The 19577-nt window shown below is 36.1% G+C and overlaps 2 protein-coding genes across 3 annotated transcripts; both read left to right on the top strand.

The window, feature by feature from the left end:
- The first annotated feature begins 1584 nt into the window (after positions 1-1584).
- On the top strand, positions 1585-7135 carry LOC132632062 (uncharacterized). Of its 2 annotated transcripts, none has more exons than XM_060347855.1 (2): positions 1585-1742; positions 6488-7135. In XM_060347855.1, exon 2 carries the CDS (start codon positions 6528-6530, stop codon positions 6861-6863), a length of 336 nt encoding a protein of 111 aa, XP_060203838.1. In that variant the 5' UTR covers positions 1585-1742; positions 6488-6527; the 3' UTR covers positions 6864-7135. The 2 variants fall into 2 exon arrangements, with proteins under 2 accessions (XP_060203838.1, XP_060203839.1); XM_060347856.1 differs by lacking the exon at positions 1585-1742 and adding an exon at positions 1778-2268.
- A 2257-nt stretch (positions 7136-9392) lies between these two features.
- On the top strand, positions 9393-17130 carry LOC132632061 (putative RING-H2 finger protein ATL21A). Its single transcript, XM_060347854.1, has 2 exons — positions 9393-10246; positions 16376-17130. The coding sequence occupies exons 1-2, from the start codon at positions 9553-9555 to the stop codon at positions 16792-16794; spliced, it is 1113 nt and encodes a 370-aa protein (XP_060203837.1). The 5' UTR covers positions 9393-9552; the 3' UTR covers positions 16795-17130.
- Positions 17131-19577: the final 2447 nt, after the last annotated feature.

The following is a 19577-nucleotide window of genomic DNA, read 5'->3' as shown; positions in this document are numbered from 1 at the left end:
AAAAAAACAAAAAAAACAAATCATCTAGTCTTTTCAATTCTCAATTATTATTCTCTTTGAAAATTTACTTCGTTTTAAGGAAAATTAGAGCTTAGATACCCCAATAGGAGCCTCCTACACAATAGACGTGGACTTAATTTTCACTATCCTAAGCCCTTTCCTTTTCCTAATCCCCAATGTAATAAGAGAAAAAACATATTACGGCAAAGCTTTTGGAGTTCTGCTTCAGTTTATAAGGTGGGATTTTAGTGAAAACAAGAAGAGGAAAATTTAACTAATTCAAATTCCTGTCACTAGTTTTTTCTTTCTTTTTAACACGACACTACATATATTTAGAAGGTGACTTCTTGCCAACCAAAGTTAATTTCTAGTCACTTCAAACCGTCAATCATTTTTTTTTTTGTTTTGATAAGGATAAGAGAACAATCAATCATGAAGTCTCAAATTTAAATCTTAACGATGCAAAAAAAAATAAAAAAAAATTAGATAATTTCTTTCCATTTGCTTAAACTTGAATAAATAAAATTATTTATATTTATACAGATTATATACATGTGCTGGCGAAAGGTTGTAAACCACCGTCGTGGAAAAAAAAAAAAAACTTTGTAACTTCTTGGACAATAAACCTTTACTTCACTACACAAACTAAAGAAAGAGGCTATATGGGCTCAAAATTATTTAGTGTAAGCACATTCGTTGAAATTAGGCTAAACAGCACAAGTACGAGGGCAATTCGCCCTTCTTTTGGGGTGGTCTTTAAATTTTGCCTCTCATATTTGAAATCTTTAAATTTTGCCCTTCGGTTAAACCTCATGGGTTCTAGGTTCGAACCCCCACACAGTCAAAATTTTTAAAAAAATTCACAAGGCAGAGTTTAAATTTCGCTATGCCCCCATCGGCATACACTTGTGAAGGAATTACCAAAGTTATGTCGGACCCGGCATACTTATGCCTTATGGGCAGACTTGGCATAAGTATGCCGGGTCCGGCATAACTTTGGTAATTCTTTCACAAGTTTATGCCGGGTCCAGCATAAAAGTTTGCCCATTAAAAGTATGCCCCCATTGGCATAAACTTGTTAAGGAATTACCAAACTTATGCCGGACCCGCTTATGCCGATGGGGCATACTTTTAATGGGCAAACTTTTATAGTATGCCACATAAGGCGGAAATTTTCCTTAAGGCATAACTAAAAGTTTGCCTATAAGGCAAAGTCTATACCTTAAGAAAAAGTTTTGCCTTATGAGGCATACTTTTGGTTATGCCTTAATTAAAAGTCTGCCCCATAAGGCATAGTTCCTTAAGGAAAATTTTTGCCCCATAAGACATAACTAATCTATGTCTTGAGGAAAAGTTATGCCCCCTCCGGCATAACTTTAGTTTTTCCTTAAAGATTTTATGCCGAATCCGGCATACACTCCCCCCAGCCCTACCTTGTGAAATTATTTTTTTATTTTATACCTGAGCGGGGGTTCGAACCCAGAACCTCAAATATCCAAGCGAAAGGCAAAATTTAAAAACCACAAATATAAAGGGCAAAATTTAAAGACCACCCAAAAGAAAGGCGATCCGTGCAAAAAAAATGCAAGTACGAAGTGTGGCTATTTGTGAGACACGCGGTCATCAGTATTGCAGTTAGGCGGTTAAAAGCCATCACCATTTGTGTTTCCATTTCCACAAAAAGACAAGGCGACGAATAAAGGGAAGGCGCAGCAGCATATTCAAAATCAATCGTCCAATTGGTATTTCTAAGCTTTTTCTCTGAGATCTTCCCCAAAATCCCCCTAGTTTTTTATTCGTCCAATTTCTTACAATTAAGCTTAATTACGCACCTTCTCAGATGGAGATTGCTTATTGTCAGCTCTTGGGTTTTGCCTAATTATTGTTATATCTGATAGTTTACAAAATTCAAAACCATTTCCTTCTTTGTGATTTTAGGTCAAATAAACCTAAATAATATGACGGCTGGTCTTGTGTCTTTATGTTCTTGTTGTTGATCCAATAAACATATCACCTTGTAAATATCTTTCGTCAAATGGTGGTCGAGATGTACTGCAGTATCTCTATTTTAGATGAGGAGCTTTTAAGTATTGGTAGTATCGTAGAATGCATAAGGTCCCGTTATACAATGTACTTAAAACCGTTAGCCAACTTTGTCTTGGACCAAGTAATTCCGTAAACAAGGAGATTCATTGCTCTGTGACTCTTGACATCTAATCTTCGCATTTTTCATCACTTTTAGATGGCCACTGTAAAAACTTCAAAGCGGTGAGTCAATAATTTGCCCAATTGACACTATCTTCAAATGATGCAGCACGTATTAAAAATGAGCTTTACTTTCTTCAAGCCTACTTGTTTATCTTTAATTTATGTACTTCCCTCTGTGATTTTTCTATAATTCATTTCTTTTTTTTGATAATGTGCTATAATTCATTTTTTTTTTTAAAAAATATAATATACTTCAGCATTTATCATTGCTCTCGTGTTGCATTTGAGCTTAGGAAAAGCATATTTGCTATGATTACAATTTGCTACTTCAATGCCAAAAGAATATTGCATTAGTTGGCACTACTATGTCGCATGCATGGGACTGTGAAATTCACTTTCTAAGATTGTGGAATAAAATATATGATTCTAATGACTAGGCTCGTAATTATATCTTGATTCTTGAAGGTTTTCATATCATTATTCATCACAGTTTAAGATTCATGGAAAAATGATTGAATTTTTACCTTGCTGGAATTTTTCTACTAAATCTAGTGCTTTCTGTAAGGAACATACTTCCATGGATATGGTTGATTCATTACTTTTGTACACAAACTTATGATGTAATTATGGGATGAACTATTCTTGATGTTTGTTATGTCCAAAATAGGTGTCTGAAAATGAAGGGTTACGGGTTATGGATGAAAAGAAACTGAAATTTTGAAATACTTCAAAATGCATGGTGTTTGGCCTTCTATAGGGCCATTAATTTACGAATTATATAATTAGAGCGAAAAGATATACGGCGTATTTTGCAGAATATGCTCAAAATCCTAATATTATATTACCTGTATAATTGATGAAACAAGAAATGCAACACTATTGATCACTACTTTAGACAATCCTTAGCTGGATGAGTATGATTCTACTGAGAGTAGTTAAACAATTGCTAAAATTCAGACTCGAGTGGAGAAAGATGGCTAGGTCCCCGGAGGGCTTTCAGGGACAGTTGTTAAACGGAAAAACCAAAGGATGAAAATAGAAAAGAACCTAGGTCCAACTTTATTTCCTCATGAATCATGATCTATAATATTCTTTTCGAATAATTAGGAGATCCTCATGGCTCTTGGTGACTTTTGAAGACATAATTTTTCTTGGAAAAAATAGTTTTGCTGGGATGACTAGATGATGTAGTCAAGGTGCCAGTTGTAGAACCTAAGCACCAGAGTTTGTCCGAACACCTTTCTGGTAGCACCTTTGTGCATCCATGTACTTCTAATTGTGCTTAAGCGCCAACTGATGGTGCCTAACTGGTAGTGTCTCTGAAGTTTTTGTTTCAGATTCATCTGTTAGCGCTCAAGCACTGTTATGTGGAGCCTAGACACTATACACCTAGGATGTACTAGTTTAAGGGCAACAACTACGCCTTAGTCCCAAACAAGGTTGGGCTGGCTATGTGAATCCTCGCTGACCATATTCCCCATGTAAATTCATCTCAGACCAACATTATACAAAATAAAAGTGAAAAAGCATCTCTATATTTCCTGCTAGCATAAGAACCTCTAATAAGGTTAAAGGATTTCGAGAAAGTATAAGACCTAAAGTAAACATGCTAACATGACTGAAATATATTCCCAACTAATTGGTATCATCTATATAAATTTTTTTCTAACATTGTGCCCGATCTTTCACTAACATTGAGATTGTAGGTCTTTTTGGAACAAATTCCTTCCATGTGATTTTAGGCCTGTCTCATTCCATTTTTACACCTTCACTCACCGTGGTTTCACATCCACGAACCGGTGCATTTGGAGGTCGATGCAAGACATGACCAAATTATCTCAAGCGATCTTCCCTTATTTTATTCTCATTGTGTATTACTTGCACCTTCTAGCGAATGTGACCATTTTTTAATCTTGTCTAATCTTCTATGATCACACATCCATCTTAGCTTCTGCATATCTACAACACTTTTAACTTTGGTAAGCATCGTCTGATCACGTAATACTTCGGTAGCAGTTTTCCATTTCGACCATTCAATTTGTTTCTATGTGATAGATCTTCATCTATTCTTTAGGAATAACGAACCTAGATATCGGAATTGTTTGCATTTAGGCATCACAATTCCATCCAATCTCACCTCACCTTTACTCTTCAGAACTTTTAATTTGTATATTCGGTCTTATAGCTACTTATCCTAACCTCGCTCTCTAAGGTACTTCTCCATAGTTCAAGCTTTTGGTTGACACCCTTGTTGGTTCCGTCAGTTGGCACAATATCGTCAAGTAATAACATACATCATGAGACCTCATCTTGTATTGTGTTGGTTAGCTTGTCTATAACTAGGGTAAACAAGTATGGCTCAATGTCGAATCCTGGTATAAACTCATGGTTATGGAAAGCTCCTTTTTATCTCTTATTACTGTTTTCACGTTCCAGTGATGGCTCCTTTCTACATGTCTGTTATGACATTCATATATTTAACATAAATTTCTTTTTTCTCTAACACCCACCAAAGGACTTTTCTTGGTACTCTTGCCATATGTTTTTTAAACACCATATGTAGATCTTTCTTCCTCTAGATGTAAATTTTCATCTATCTTCTTAGCAAGAGTACAGATTTTGTTGTAGATATATTGGGTACAAATCCAAATTGATTCTCAGCCACTCTTGTAGTGTCCTTAAGTCTACATTCTCTCACTCTTTCCTAGAGTTTTATTGAATGACTCATAAGTTTAATTCCACGATAATTTGCACAACTTTGAATATCTCCTTTGTTCTTATAAATTGGAGTTAGACTACTCCTCCTCCATTTGCCAGGCATCCTACCATTTCTTAGTATCACATTAAATAGCTTGGTGAACCATACTACTCTCAAGACACTTCCAAACCTCTCCTGAGATACCATCTGGACCACATGCTATTCTGATCTTCACATTTTTCATGGCATCCTTTACCTCTGTTGGCCTAATTCTATGCGTATAGCTAAAGTTTCTATCGTGCATAGATGTATGTAGATCCAAATTGTTATTCTAATGGTTCGAGTTGAACAATCGATCAAAATAGCCTCTCCATCTCTCCTTGATCCTGTTATCTCCACATTTTCCCAACAATTATGTCATGCAGTTGGCCTTTACGGAAATGTGAACAGATATTGCTTTTTATGATTTAGGGGATGATGGAAGAGTCTGGCAGTGCGGTTCTGAATTGCACCTTCTCTATGTGAATATTGGATACATGTGTTAACTTCTCTTTTCATTTTCTTTTCTTAATTAAAGAAAACGAAATCTTTGCCATAAGTATATATAATGTTCAACTATTTGCTTATTTTTTGCTAGTTGACCTTCTATTAACTCTTTTTTTTTTTTTTTTTTGACATTTTTTTCTTCAATCACAAATCTTATCCAGATTAACAGTCTTTAAAAGTTAAAACGCACTTGAGAGAGGGGGGAGAGAGAAAAACATTTCAAGCTTCCAAGTTTTACAAGAGAAAAACATTTCAAGCTTCTAAGTTTTACTTTCCACTGTGCTCTCCCTGTCTATCTCTGCCTCTGTTTCTCTTAGTTGTGCCATGTTAGGGTTACTGTATTTTGCTGTCGTCATATCTGTATGTGCTTTCTTCCCAACAAATTCCTTTTTAAATTTACTTGAACTGTTTTATTTAGGTGGCAGACAAGGTCTAATGACACAGTTAAACGATGATTTTCATATGCTTTCTTTCTTTATACAAGTTTTGTCATGATTGCCTTTTTCTCTTGTTGCTATTTATCTCATGATTTATGCTGAGAAAATTATGGAAGCAAGAGCAATGATAAGAATCATTTATTGACCAACTAAATGTTGCATCTTCTTGTTGAATGTTGTTGTCATGAAGGAACTTATACTTGAAAGTTTCACTATAAACTTTCTCAAACTTTCAAATGTGAGGATAGAAATTTCTCATCCTAAGATATTTGTCTTAAAATTATTGCTATCAATGATCATGGAGCATCTTCTCTGCATGATAGGATAAGTCTTGCGTTCAGATGAATACAGTGTGTATTCATTTGTTTCCTTTTTGGAAGGAACTGTTGTCCTGTGAGAAGTTGTTGTGGTATGAATCTCTATTGAATTGCGACTTTGAATGTCAAAAGCATATGCTCGTGACATTTTAAGTTGGCAACATTTTCAAAATGATTTTTGGTGATAGTCAAGGAGAGAAGATGGAATTGCTCTTGTAAGGAGCCAGTTCACATGTTAACTGCAATCTGATCAGGCACATTTTTTTTTACTGTTTCCGAAGGTTTCTGGTCTCGGTCAAGACTCGGCAAAGCAAATAGGAAATGGCAAGAAATATGGGTCATCTCTTGAGATTGATGATTGAGCTTCCAGCATCCAGAGTTGGTTTTTCTAAGCACTTAGCTAGTCGACTCATCTGCTCTTCAACTCAAGGAGTGCAAGTCAAACAGGATCGTCCTGGAGAGCATGATGCTCATACCTCGGATGAGAAGGAGAAGGTTGATAACAAAAATGAAGGGAGTACTGAAGTTGAGAGCGACAATGATGAAGGGGACAATGGTTACATTAATAAAAAGACTGGTGAGATTGGAGGCCCGAGAGGTCCTGAGCCCACCCGCTATGGCGACTGGGAGAAGGGTGGCCGCTGCTCTGATTTCTGATCTTCGTTTCTGCTTTTGATTCAACTGCCCTCTTATAGGTAATGGCTTACTTATTGGGTATGGGGGAGACGAATAAATAGTAATGTAGGTGTCAGTCAAAATAGTCATGTTATTTTTTCGAAGTTTTTTTTTCTTTTCTTTTCTTTTCTTTTCTGATAGGTTACCCCTCTAATGCTTGAATGCTGCAATGAGCATTGAATAAGAGCAGCTGTTACATGATTGTACAATGCGAAGTTTCTGATAATATGGGTACCTAATAGTCTTCTTAATTACGAATTGTTGTCTCTATGATTATAGGACTTGCTATCTGATGCAAGAATATGCATTGTCTCAATTAATGATAGCAGCTTTTAGAGGATTAGGGGTGTGTTCGGTATGGAAGAAAACATTTTCCGGAAAATGTTTTCTAATTTTTTCATGTTCATTTGGTCAAAATTTTTGGAAAACATTTTCTTTAGGAAAATAAGCTTCTAAAAATGGGGAAAATGACTTCCCTAATTAAAGCAGGAAAAACAAGTCCACAAATGGCATTTCACCAACCACCAAACCCCAACCACTCCTACACCCCCCCCCCTCCCTTCCCCCTTATTATTATTATTATTATTATTATTTTAATAGGTTTTTTTTTTTTTTTGGATTTTCTACACCACCCCATCCCTCCTGGGACCCCCAACGCCCTTCAAAAAATATGTTTTTCTTAAATAAAGTTTTAAAAAGTTCTATTTTTTTGGCTTTGTATTCCGGCCCCTCCAATTTTTATTTATTTATTTATTTTATTTTTTTGAAAAGTTTGCGTGGTTAAATTCGGTGTGGGGTGGGTGGTGGGTGGTGGGGGTGGGTTGTGGTGAGAGATAGCGGGTAGTGGGTAAGAAAAAATTTCCCATTTTCTGTAAATTTTTTATAAAAGTAAAATAAAATATATGAAATAGAAATTTGGGAGGGGGTGGGTAGGTGGGAGGGTTGGATGGAACGGTGGGGTTGGGTGGTAGTGTGGGGTGGATGAAGATGAAATGCGTTCGAGGGTGGTGGTGGGTGGGTGCTTGGGGTGGGCGGTGGGTGTGTGGTATGATGTGGTGGGGTTGGGGTTGGTGGGCTTGGGTGGATATTTTTCGAAAAATATTTTCTACCAACTAACCGAACATGAGAAAATAAGTAAGAAATTCACTTATTTTTCACTACTCAATCGAACATGAGAAAATAAATAGAAATTTATTTATTTTCCAAAAACACATTTTTAGGAAAATATTTTCCTCCATACCGAACGCACCCTAGATGATTCTAAGTTTTCTGATATTTGGGATATGTTTAAGATGACTTATTCGTCTATTAGTCCAAGTAAAGGAGTTGATAACTCTCCTGCACTTAAAAATAACTGTGCCTATCGTCTTTGATGGTGACTTGAATCATTCTGTGTAATGAAACATTCAATTAACCTAGTTACAGAGGCATTGACCTACTCTATGTCTACAAAGTCAAGATTCTATACAACAATATCTATTTCTAATTCGGACTTGGTAAATGGTGGTCATTTTCTTTATATGAATGATTTTTCTCCTTCCCTCTTCCCCTCACCCCCCACCACCCAATTCACAATCTTAGAAAGGAGAATTTGACTCTACTAGAATAATTTCCTCCATTTTTTTTTCTACTGGCCAGTTTTGAGTAAATACGAGCTTTTCTTTTCTCCCTTCTACCCTAGCTCTCTACCTGAAGTATTAGTTGTAAGGTTACAAGTAACTCCCCAAACCTGACTACCAAATGGAATCAGTAACGTTAGTTGTGCTTTGGCCTTTACCGTGAATTATTTTTTTAGTGGGACATAAAAGTAAAATTACTTTTCCTCCGTTCCATTTTATGCCATATATTTTCGCTTTTACTTTGTTTAAAAAAGAATGACATAGTTTTCTTTTATGAAGCTATTTAGTTTGTAGCCTTATTTTACCTTTAATAACATAATTAGGATCCACTTATATAAAAGTTCAAGAAAAATAGAAATGAAAAGACACATGAACTTTTACCGACAATCATTTGGAAGGAGTGCATATATTTGACCTTCATGTAAGAAAAATTGGAAGTTCTAAAATTAAGTGCTCAGTTAATCACCTTCAAATAAAATGTGACTAGGAGTTGTAGTTATATACAATATTCATTATTTTACAAGTTGATACATAGTCCCATCCCAGATGGACGAAATTAGATTAGATGGAACCAAGAAAGAATTGACGAGGAATAAACTTAATTAATAAATTCGTTTACTACTTCTAATACTTACCGAACATGAAACAAAGTAGTAGCAATATTTATGATTAGGTAAAGAGTAGGAACTCATTCTCTTTCTGCCTTACTGTAAACCACACTAGGAGAAAAATGATCCATAAATTATTATATTTGAATAGAAAATTAACTCATATGAGCGACAAGCAACGCTATTAATAACTCTCTCATAAGCCATAACCTTGAGAAATTTCCAAGTATATTGTTGTTGTAATACTAGTTGTAATAAACTACTATTGTTTCTTACCAAACAAAATAAATCAACTCTTGGTCCGTTGACATACGATATTGACTCCCTTTATCATGACAAATAATAATGATGGTTATTTACTCCTACTATGTTTTTAAAAGTAGTATCCTTTTAACAATACTATAGTACTTTTTACAAACCAACACTCTGTTTCAGTTTTATCCCATGGAATTGCAGAAAACCATTGCTCTGTTTCTTCTCTTCTGTTATTTAATCAGTAGCACAGTCGCAAACACAGAATTTTGCTTCACATCTGCATGTAGCAAAAATGAACCACTTATCCGATTCCCTTTTCGTTTACGAAATTTCCAATCCGTAGATTGTGGCTATCCAGGTTTCAACCTGTTGTGCGATGCATCAAATGAAACAATTCTTCGACTACCAAATAAATCAGGAGAATTCACAGTCCAAGCCATAAATTATTCGACACAAGAAATATGGCTTAACGACCCCAAAGACTGCCTTCCTCAGCTACTCCTTAAGTTAAATCTCTCTGCTTCTCCTTTTTCTGGTATTTATTATCAAGATTACACATTATTCAATTGCTCCGTTTTTTATACGATGATCAAGCTAAATCCAATAGCTTGTTTAAGTGGTTTGAATTATACGGTATATGCTACATCGTCTATGAGAGGAGTTAGCTTGTTGGAAAGACCAGAGTGTAAATTGATAGGAACTATAGCTGTACCAGTACAATGGCCTTTTTATGAACAGGTGATGTCGTCGGATCTTAGTGGTGATATTCTTCTAACATGGGCTAATCCATATTGTAAAATGTGTGAGTCAAGGGGTGGACGATGTGGTTTGAAGAGGACCATGTATACTCGAGAAATCATTTGTGAGAATGTTCGTGGAAGTGGTAAGATCCCTAAACATCAATCTTTTTCCTTCTCTTTGAAATTTCCTCTTATTTTCGCTTTCCTAATCAAACGATAAGCGAGCACCCCTTCCCCCTAAGTTATAAGGGCTTGTTAGCTATTGAATTCCAACTAAAAACTCCTTCAACTCTAAACTGTGCGTTTCTTAAGATTTTTTCACAGTCAAATTTAAAGGTTTGTCGATGACAAGATCGACATGCCTTCTAATTGTAGTTGACATAAAGCACACCTAAACTACCTATAGTTGTTTATTTGCGAGTTCACACTTAGTACAATTGATTGTTTTCGTGCTTTCTATTGCACACAGTTTCTGTTATTTTAATGTGACAAAATAATTTTGCGACTAAAAATAGTTCCAAGTTTTTACTAGTATAGTATTCCCTCCGTCCCACTTTATGTGAGACGATTCAGAATACGAGGGTCAAGATATTCAATTGTGTTACATAAATCGGGACAAAAGGAGTGGTAAATTTGAGTTACCTTAATGTGATGAAAAATAATTTTGTGACTTTATTATTACAATGAATAAATCTGTACAACCATACATGAAATTTATGCTTTCTTTCCTTTGAAACTTCTTTCTTTCTTACTCTTTTATATAGATTGCACTTCTTCTTACACAAAAATCTGATAACTGAATTCTGAGGGCTTTCCCCGTTTTACTATTCAGAAGAAGAGTCTTTCTTCTCCCTTTCTTGCATTGACCAAACAAGGTTTCAAATATTAAACATTCCATAGGATAAAAGTTTCATGTTTCATGCCATTTAATAGGGTATTAGGCTTAAAATTCTGATTTGAAGTCTCCCATCCCTGTTGAAGACTTTGTCCATTTCACGTCGTTGATAGATAGTCCAATTAAAAAGTTGCTAACAATATAATGTTAAAATTATTGAATTTTAGAGAAACTAATTGGTATACTTACTGTTTCTAGTATCTGAGTATACTCACCCTAGCTAGGTGTTACTATAATGTGAGAAAATTTAGTTTTAGTTTAAAACACTTGGTAGACGTTTGGACATGACTTGGTTGAGATTCTAAAATATATTAGTAGAATTTGAAGTCGAAGTTGTATTTAGACATGAAATAACAGTTGAAACTTTGTGAGTGAAAAGTTGAAAAACTTCTAAAATTTGTTTTTCAAACTTCACATTCTGTATTTCAAGTTTGGAAATGAAATAATGTGCCAATTTAATAAAGAAACACTTATTTGAAATAGTCTCCAAATATTATTTTAAATATGTGAAAATTGCTACAAGAAAAGGAAAAGGGAAAATTGACTTAAGATTGGACATTTGGTGTTATTAGCTGCAACCTGGAATTTATGGTAAGCGTGCTGAAGTAGAATTTGATGCTACCAACGATTAACACTACTAAATCGAATACTATAAAAGACAAGTAAAGAGAAGAAGATGCAAGAAATGATTATTTGGATCAACTTCATCCGACTTTTAAAGCCATTTTCATTATTTTAGTGGCTTTTATTTTTGTGGTTTTGTATCTTTTTGTTTCCTTGCACTTTATCTCTGTGCCCTGTCACTCAATAGTTGTATGGGACACTCTTTTCTTCCCTCTACACTCAAATATTCTAAGTTTGACTTAGAAATTGGAGCATTAAAGCTTTGAGTGAGTCAATAGTCCCCACATACGCAAGCACACACTCTTTCTTCTACGCTATAAGGACATGCATAGAATGTTGCCCTACTTTTCTCTTTCCAGCAATATTTTAATAGAAAAAGTGACGAAGGAAAGATGCTGAACCAAAAAGGAAAAAGAAAAGAGTGAAATCAAAGCAAAGTGTGATGACCCGCCACATCATCATGCCACCTAGCCGCCACGTGGAACTATTTTTGCCATGTAGGAAGCTTATGTGGATGCTTACATGGAAAGGAGGCTAACTTATCTGTGAAGGTTCTAGAGAAATATGGAGATTTCTCGTGAAGACCTTAGAACCTTATGGAATTGCATGGAAAGTCCTTAGAATAATCTAGTTGTGTAGAGATTTCTAGAATAGGGGCTTATTTGTAAATATGTAGGGACTTGTATAATAATTATTATTTACTTACTAGTCCCTAGGTAAGTAGTATAAATAGAAGGGTCATTCATTTGTAAACCATCAAGCAAAAATCAATCAAGTCTTCTATAATAAAAACCTTCCTTCTAGCAAATTTCTCTTGTCTTATTCACCTACTATTCCCTTAGCGATCTTGAGTGTAGTAATCTAGGCTGACTTGGCATAGCAAGATCGTGAGCAAGTTGTGCAAGAACGTGAACGAGTTGTCAAGTGTCGCACGTGCGCTTAGTTAAAGACTAAGGACGTGACAACGTGGTATCAAAGCGAAGGTTGCGACTAAGGGAATGGCAAATGACGGAGAAATCAGCGCTGCTAAAACCCAAGCCAATGTCATCCAGGATGCCATTGGCAAAAAGGGCCATAACAAAAAGAGGGTTGTCGCCAACAAGAGCCAGAAGGTGCTGCCAGAGGTTGTGCCAAATGAAGGGCTTACATCCCAAGAACCATCTACCATTGAGGCGAGCGAGGATGACGTGGAGGTCCTATCCGAGGACGTCTCGCTCGGTAAAGAGTGAGTTATGAAGGTTAATATGGGGATGGACGCCATCGACACATTTGGCCAACGTTTGGGCAAGATGGAGGACACTCTTAGCGTTCTTGAGGGGCATACTCTTGAAGAGATTGAAAGCATCCGAAACGATTTGGAGGGGCGTATGCAGGCTGAGATTAAGGTAAAGCAAATTATCATTGCCTTAGAATGCAGATTCATGGAAGCATTGAGTACTATCGATGCCATGAAGGAAAAGATAGTGGCACTCGAAGAGCAGGTCAGCGTTGGCATGACTGAGGCAGCCAACAACGTTGTTGTGATGAGGGAGGCTAAGATCGAGGCTCCCAAGCCACTAGTGTTCAAAGGGGTTCGTGATGCACAAGAGGTGGAGAACTTTCTTTGGCACTTGGAGAACTACTTCAGGCATGGCAAAGTGAGGGACGATGAGGCCAAGATCAACACCGCTGTGTTGTACCTATCAGAGACTGCCATGTTATGGTGGAGAAGAAAGGTCGCCGATGCTGAGAGAGGTCTATGCACAATTAGCACGTGGGATCAGTTCAAGAATGGCTTCAAGCGACAGTTCTTACCAAGTAATGTCTTGTACGTGGCAAGGCGCAAACTAAGAGAGTTGAAGCAAACAGGGAGCATACGAGACTATGTCAAAGAGTTCACCACCCTTACGCTTCAAATTCCCAACTTCACCAATGATGACTCATTGTTCTACTTTATAGACGGGTTGCAAAATTAGGCTAAGCAGGAGTTGCAACGCCGTCAAGTCGCAGACATAGACCAAGCCATAGTGGAGGCCGAGTCTTTGATGGACTTTAGGCATGACAAGCACGACAAAGGCCAAGGCAATGAGTCAAGGGAAAGTGATGCCAAAGGTAGGGGAGACCGTGACAAGAGCAAGGAGTCACAACAACCATACTCCAAGACCCAAAATGCAAACAAGTTCGACGGCAAGAAGTCAAGTCGTCAGGGCTATGCCGAAAAGAAGGCGCAGAACGAGAAGAAGGGATGCTACTTATGTGGAGGGCCGCATAGCTTCAAAAATTGCCCTGACCTGAAGAGCCTTAGCGCTATGGTGCGTGAAAGTCATGAGCAGACGCAAGCACCGAGTAAGGGAATTGCACAGTTGGGGACGATTAGACTATGTGGCGCTATCACGAAGCAAGATAGTCAAACCAATGATAATAAAAACCAGTACGTGGATCTCACCATCAATAACAAGCCCGCTCGTGCACTGGTAGATACTGGGGCGACTCATAATTTTATGACCGAGGCCGCAGCGAAGAGACTAGAGTTGAAGCTCGCTCCAATTAACGCACTCGTCAAGACCGTGAATGCTAAGCCGAAAAATGCTCATGGTGTAGCCAATGGAGTTGGTGTCAAATTGGGAGATTGGAAAGGTATGACAAACTTTACCGCCACTACTATGGATATCTTTGACATTGTTTTGGGGCAAGAATTATTTACACATTGCCACGCGATGATCGATCCCTACCTGCAACGTCTCTTGGTCATGGAACGAGAAGGCGCTTGCATGGTGCCTACAGTGACTATGTCGCATGGACAGGGCCATGCACAACGTTCAGCTATGCAGCTTGTCAAGGGACTCAAGAAAGAAAAGTCAACATTTATGGCAACCATTACAAGTTTGAAGGAAGATAATGGTACCCAAGAGACACCGCCGCCTTGGATAGATAATTTGCTCGAAGAGAATAAAGATGGTATTTCCGAAGAGCTACCTAAGAGCTTGCCTCTTAGGCGTGAGCAGGATCACAAGATTGAGTTGGAGCATGAACCGGAAAAGGGTCAAGTCATGCACCGATTACCATCACCGTCTCTCATGATCGGGAAATTGAGGCTATCATTGACTACTAGGCCAGGCGGAAACAAGGGCAAAAAGGCACTGCTATGTTCCTCATATATTGGAAGTGGAAATCACCGGAGGAGGCCGCATGGGGGTGGTATGAAGACTTGTGGCAATTTAAAGACAAGATTCGAGAGTTTATACAGCAGCATTGCGTCGCGGTAGTCGCAACATCGTGTGGGGGAGGGTGTGATGACCCGCCACATCATCATGCCACCTAGGCGCCACATGGAACTATTTTTGCCACGTAGGAAGCTTATGTGGATGCTTACATGGAAAGGAGGCTAGCTTATGTGAGAAGGCTCTAGAGAAATATGGAGATTTCTCATGAAGACCTTAGAACCTTATGGAATTGCATGGAAAGTCCTTAGAATAATCTAGTTGTGTAGAGATTTCTAGAATAGGGGCTCATTTGTAAATATGTAGGGACTTGTATAATAATTATTATTTACATACTAGTCCCTAGGTGAGTAGTATAAATAGGAGGGCCATTCATTTGTAAACCATCAAGCAAAAATCAATCAAGTCTTCTATAATAAAAACCTTCCTTCTAGCAAATTTCTCTTGTCTTATTCACCTGCTATTCCCTTAGCGATCTTGAGTGTAGTAATCTAGGCTGACTTGGCATAGCAAGATCGTGAGCAAGTTGTGCAAGAACGTGAGCGAGTTGTCAAGTGCCGCACGTGCGCTTAGTTGAAGACTAAGGACGTGATAAAAGGCCCCCATTATTCATACTATAATCATTTTTTGAGTCAGAGATTAAAGTTGCAACAACTCAAATCGGGCGCAAATTGAATTGAACCTTCATATATGTCAAGAGTTTTTGGCTCTTTAGAAGTGAGCACCATGTCGTATCCGGAGAGTGTGTCGTTATTAGTTACTTTCTTCGTCCCAATTTATATGACACCTTTTTATTTTTAATCGGTCCAAAAAAGAATGACACCTTTTATATTTAGTAATAATTCATTTTTTTGCGCGGATTATTCTTCTTTTGGGGTGGCCTTTAATTTTTGCCCCTCAAATTGGTGGTCTTTAATTTTTGCCCTTCGCCTAATAGCCCGAGGTTCTGGGTTCGAACCCTAGCTCAGTAAAAAAAAAAAAAAAAAGGAATTTCGCAAGGCAGAAGTCAAATTCTGCCTTGCAATTTTTTTTTTTTTAATTTTTTACTGAATGGAGGTTCAAACCCGAAACCAGGGGGTTCTAACGAAGGACAAAAATTAAAGACCACCCCAAAATAAGGGTATTCTTGCAAATTGCCCATAATAATTTAACTTTAAAATATACATTTTACCCTTAGTGAAATAATTTACAACCACAAAAATTCTATGACTCATTTTAGACCACAAGTTTCAAAAGTCTTCATTTTTTTCTTAAACTCCGTGTCAAGTCAAACACCCTCACATAAATTAGGACGGAGGGAGTACGTTACTACCAAAGTGATATAATTTTTTTTTTTTTGTGGAAAAATTACTTGTTATAACGGTTTAAAATATATTGATATGATTAAAAAAAAAATACATTATCAGTATATATAGTTAAATCTTTTAAAGTAACCATTTTTTCCCGTTATACTACCCTTTCTTTAATAGACTCCTATAAGGTAGTTTTAGCTGCTCTTGCAATTTAAAATTATACCAATTATTAACTGAAAAATGATTTGAAATTTTTCGCAGGGTTTCCTAAAGGCGCACAATACGCTATAATTGTGGGAGCTGGGGTGCCAGCAATGTTATTCTTTGTTGGGCTTTTATGTTTCGTATGTGGAAGGATAAGGTCTTATAGGAGGAGAGCCGAACCAGTACTAGAATTCAGTTCAACCGTAGCACCACAACCCATTGAATTGGTTGGTTTGGATGAGCCCACAATAGAATCCTATCCCAAAACTATATTGGGAGAGAGTCGACGTTTGCCCAAGCCAGATGATAATATCTGCCCAATATGCTTGTCTGAATATCAGCCCAAAGAGACCTTAAGGACCATACCTGAATGTCAACACTGTTTCCATGCAGACTGCATAGATGAATGGCTTCGATTAAATGCTTCTTGTCCAGTTTGCCGCAATTCCCCTAAGTGTGTTCATGGTACCGTATAATATGCTTTTCAAAATTTTGGTTCGGTATGGCTCCATTTTGGTTTGTGATGTATAGTACTGAAAGACTTTAGGTTGAATCGATACTTCTTGTCGATGATCATTCACAGTGATACACCATATATTATAAATATGCAGATGGGAGAGGACTTAGAGTCCTAAGAGAATTTGAAGAGTAATCTAAACTCTATCTACATAACTATATTTAGACAATGGTGGAAACTCTTTCATGCTTGAAATGAATGAAAACTGTCTCTAGTATATATTGGATGGAAGCGATACACATATTTATTGAGAGATTAATTTGTATTTACTTTACTAGTGTCATTTGGCCCGGGCTTACCGATCTCACAAAATTCAATTTGTAGACATTTTGTAAATTTTTTCTGCTATTGTTTCTTTGTTTTTCTAACATCAATTTGATACTTTCAATAGACTTCTATCTGAAAGTTAAGGGAAAACATTTTTTAGTTTATATATTAGATTTTAAAAAATAAATAAACCAAACATTGGCTTTTCTAATTGCTACTTTACTTAAATATTTTTAGACTAAAATCTCCGATGATCCAAATTCGGCTTGTCATATGTTAAATTAATTTCATTTATTTTTTGAATTAAACTTACTTATTTTTTTTACCAAAAAACATTATAATATTCAATTAATATCAAGAATATTTACTGCGAAAAAATATTGTTGTATGATGAAATCATTAAAGTTAACTTATAAATAATTAAGACCCTTGATATTATAAGATATTTTTGTTGATGTTTTCTCAAATTGAACACAAGAAAAAATATTGAAATGTCCATAAAATTAAATTGTTCTCACTTTAAGCTTTCATTTTCCTTCCAAAAGATGGATGTCAAAAAATAACATCTATTTCTTTTTCTTAATTTAATAAATCATTTTATGAAATTCACACTGTAATAACGTTTTTATGTTGAATTTAACTATTTTGTCTTTGATTATGCGGTATTTTGCAAAATATTTTAATATTAAAAGGTAAAAATTATTCTCCACATTTTGCAATTTTTTAGTATTACTACTGTTTGGTTTCTTTAACTACAGTGTTTTTATAACTATAATATTTTATAGTTCCTCTTTTAATATAGTAATTTATTAGATAAGTTTTATGTTGAAAGCGTGCGCACGTAAAATTTGCATAATTAACAAACATACTTCGGAGGATAATTTACAATTTCAATTCATTTTTAAGTATATTTAACCATGATAGTCTATTTGTATTTATTCTTTTGATTTTAAACCTAATCTTACTTTAAGTGAAATCTTTGTTAATTAATTATTTTTGCCAGCATGTATGATACATAATTACAGGAGAAAATAAAAAACTTTATCTATCACCAGACGAAGAAATTTTTAAATAGCAAATGATAATTGGTAATTAACATAAAAAATAATAAATAGTACTATAAAGATAATATTTTAATTCAATAATTAAGCTATATTATAGAATTTGATTGACATGATAATTATATTCTTTAAGTGTCTATAATAAATTCTTAAGGAAATATATAATTTTAAGCAAATTTAATATATTTCTCATAAAAGACTCAAATATTTATAAACATGTTTTGTAGGACCATTAATCTTTTCCATGACATCATCATCTTTAGTGGCATAAAAAAAGCCCTTAAGATTCTCAAAATTTACCAAAATTTGTAAGAGTTTACAAAGTAATAAATTTTTTAATTAGGGGTAAAAAGAGACAAAAAATTGGTATTCTCCTTTATATATAGTAGTAATATTTAACCGCAAGAAGATTTCTGTCTAAAGGATTTTAGGCCTTTTATTAGTTTATATTTAGATTAATTAAAGGAAAGGGGCAAATATACCCTTCAACTTTGTGATATAGAGCGGATTTATCCCCCCGTTAAAAAAGTGGTGTATATTTACCCTTACCGTTACACAAATGGTGCATATTTTCCCTTTTGAACGGATGGAGCTCATTTACTCAATTTAAAAATACTTTTCCTGATTTTTAATTAAGAGAAAAGACATCATTTGACCCCTGAACTTAACACGAAAACTTAGTTTAGCAACTAAACTTAAGTTGTATATATTTACCTCCCTTAACAACTTTCAAGTTAATTAAATACCCCCTTAGCGGGTGACATGGCAAGAAAGTGTGATGACTTTCTCAAAAGCGCGTGGAAGGGGGAAAAAACACTAAAAATGATTCCAGCTGTACATATGTCCTCTTCTAATTGGATGACAATTTATTATACTTCTTTTTTAATATTTTTTTTCTTTTCTCTTTCTTCTTCTTTCTCTCTTTTCTCTTTCTTATCCTCCACCACCACTACCATACCTTCCGCATCATAGCTGCTCTCATATTCTATTCTTCTTTTTCTAATTTTTTTTTCCTTTCTTTTTCTAGGGTTCAAATGATTTGGGTTGCCTGAAACTTTAATTTAACAGTGTTAAATTCTTCAACCCAGTAAATGTCACCGGAAAACATCTGGTCCGACAAATCAACCCAACTGAAAAATCCCATATTTGTCATCTTCATCTTCCTCCTTATCCTTGTCATTCAAACCTCACTCAGCACCACATTCCTTCATCACAAATTCTATACCCTTCTTCCTCACCCACAAATTCCAACCCAGGTATCATCACTACCGCCACCGCCACCGGAGCTGCGGTCAAACGCCATCCAAGTTCTTCACCCCATCCCCGTCTTCTTTCTTCGCTCCATCCTGTCACGACCCAACCCCGTGGGCCGCGACTGGTACCCTAGCTGGGTACCCGTACATACCTACTTAAC

The sequence above is a fragment of the Lycium barbarum genome, chromosome 3 (genome assembly GCF_019175385.1).
Source record: "Lycium barbarum isolate Lr01 chromosome 3, ASM1917538v2, whole genome shotgun sequence".
NCBI classification, from domain to species: domain Eukaryota; kingdom Viridiplantae; phylum Streptophyta; class Magnoliopsida; order Solanales; family Solanaceae; genus Lycium; species Lycium barbarum.
Note: the sequence above shows the minus strand (reverse complement) of the source record. Positions and strands in the feature narration are given on the sequence as shown.

Excerpts from the sequence above, each read along its gene's own strand:
- LOC132632062 (XM_060347855.1), top strand. The coding sequence starts at position 6,528 with ATGGCAAGAAATATGGGTCATCTCTTGAGATTGATGATTGAGCTTCCA.
- LOC132632061 (XM_060347854.1), top strand. The coding sequence starts at position 9,553 with ATGGAATTGCAGAAAACCATTGCTCTGTTTCTTCTCTTCTGTTATTTA. Across the intron at positions 10,247-16,375 it reads TGAGAATGTTCGTGGAAGTG|GGTTTCCTAAAGGCGCACAA; the intron begins GTAAGATCCCTA and ends AATTTTTCGCAG.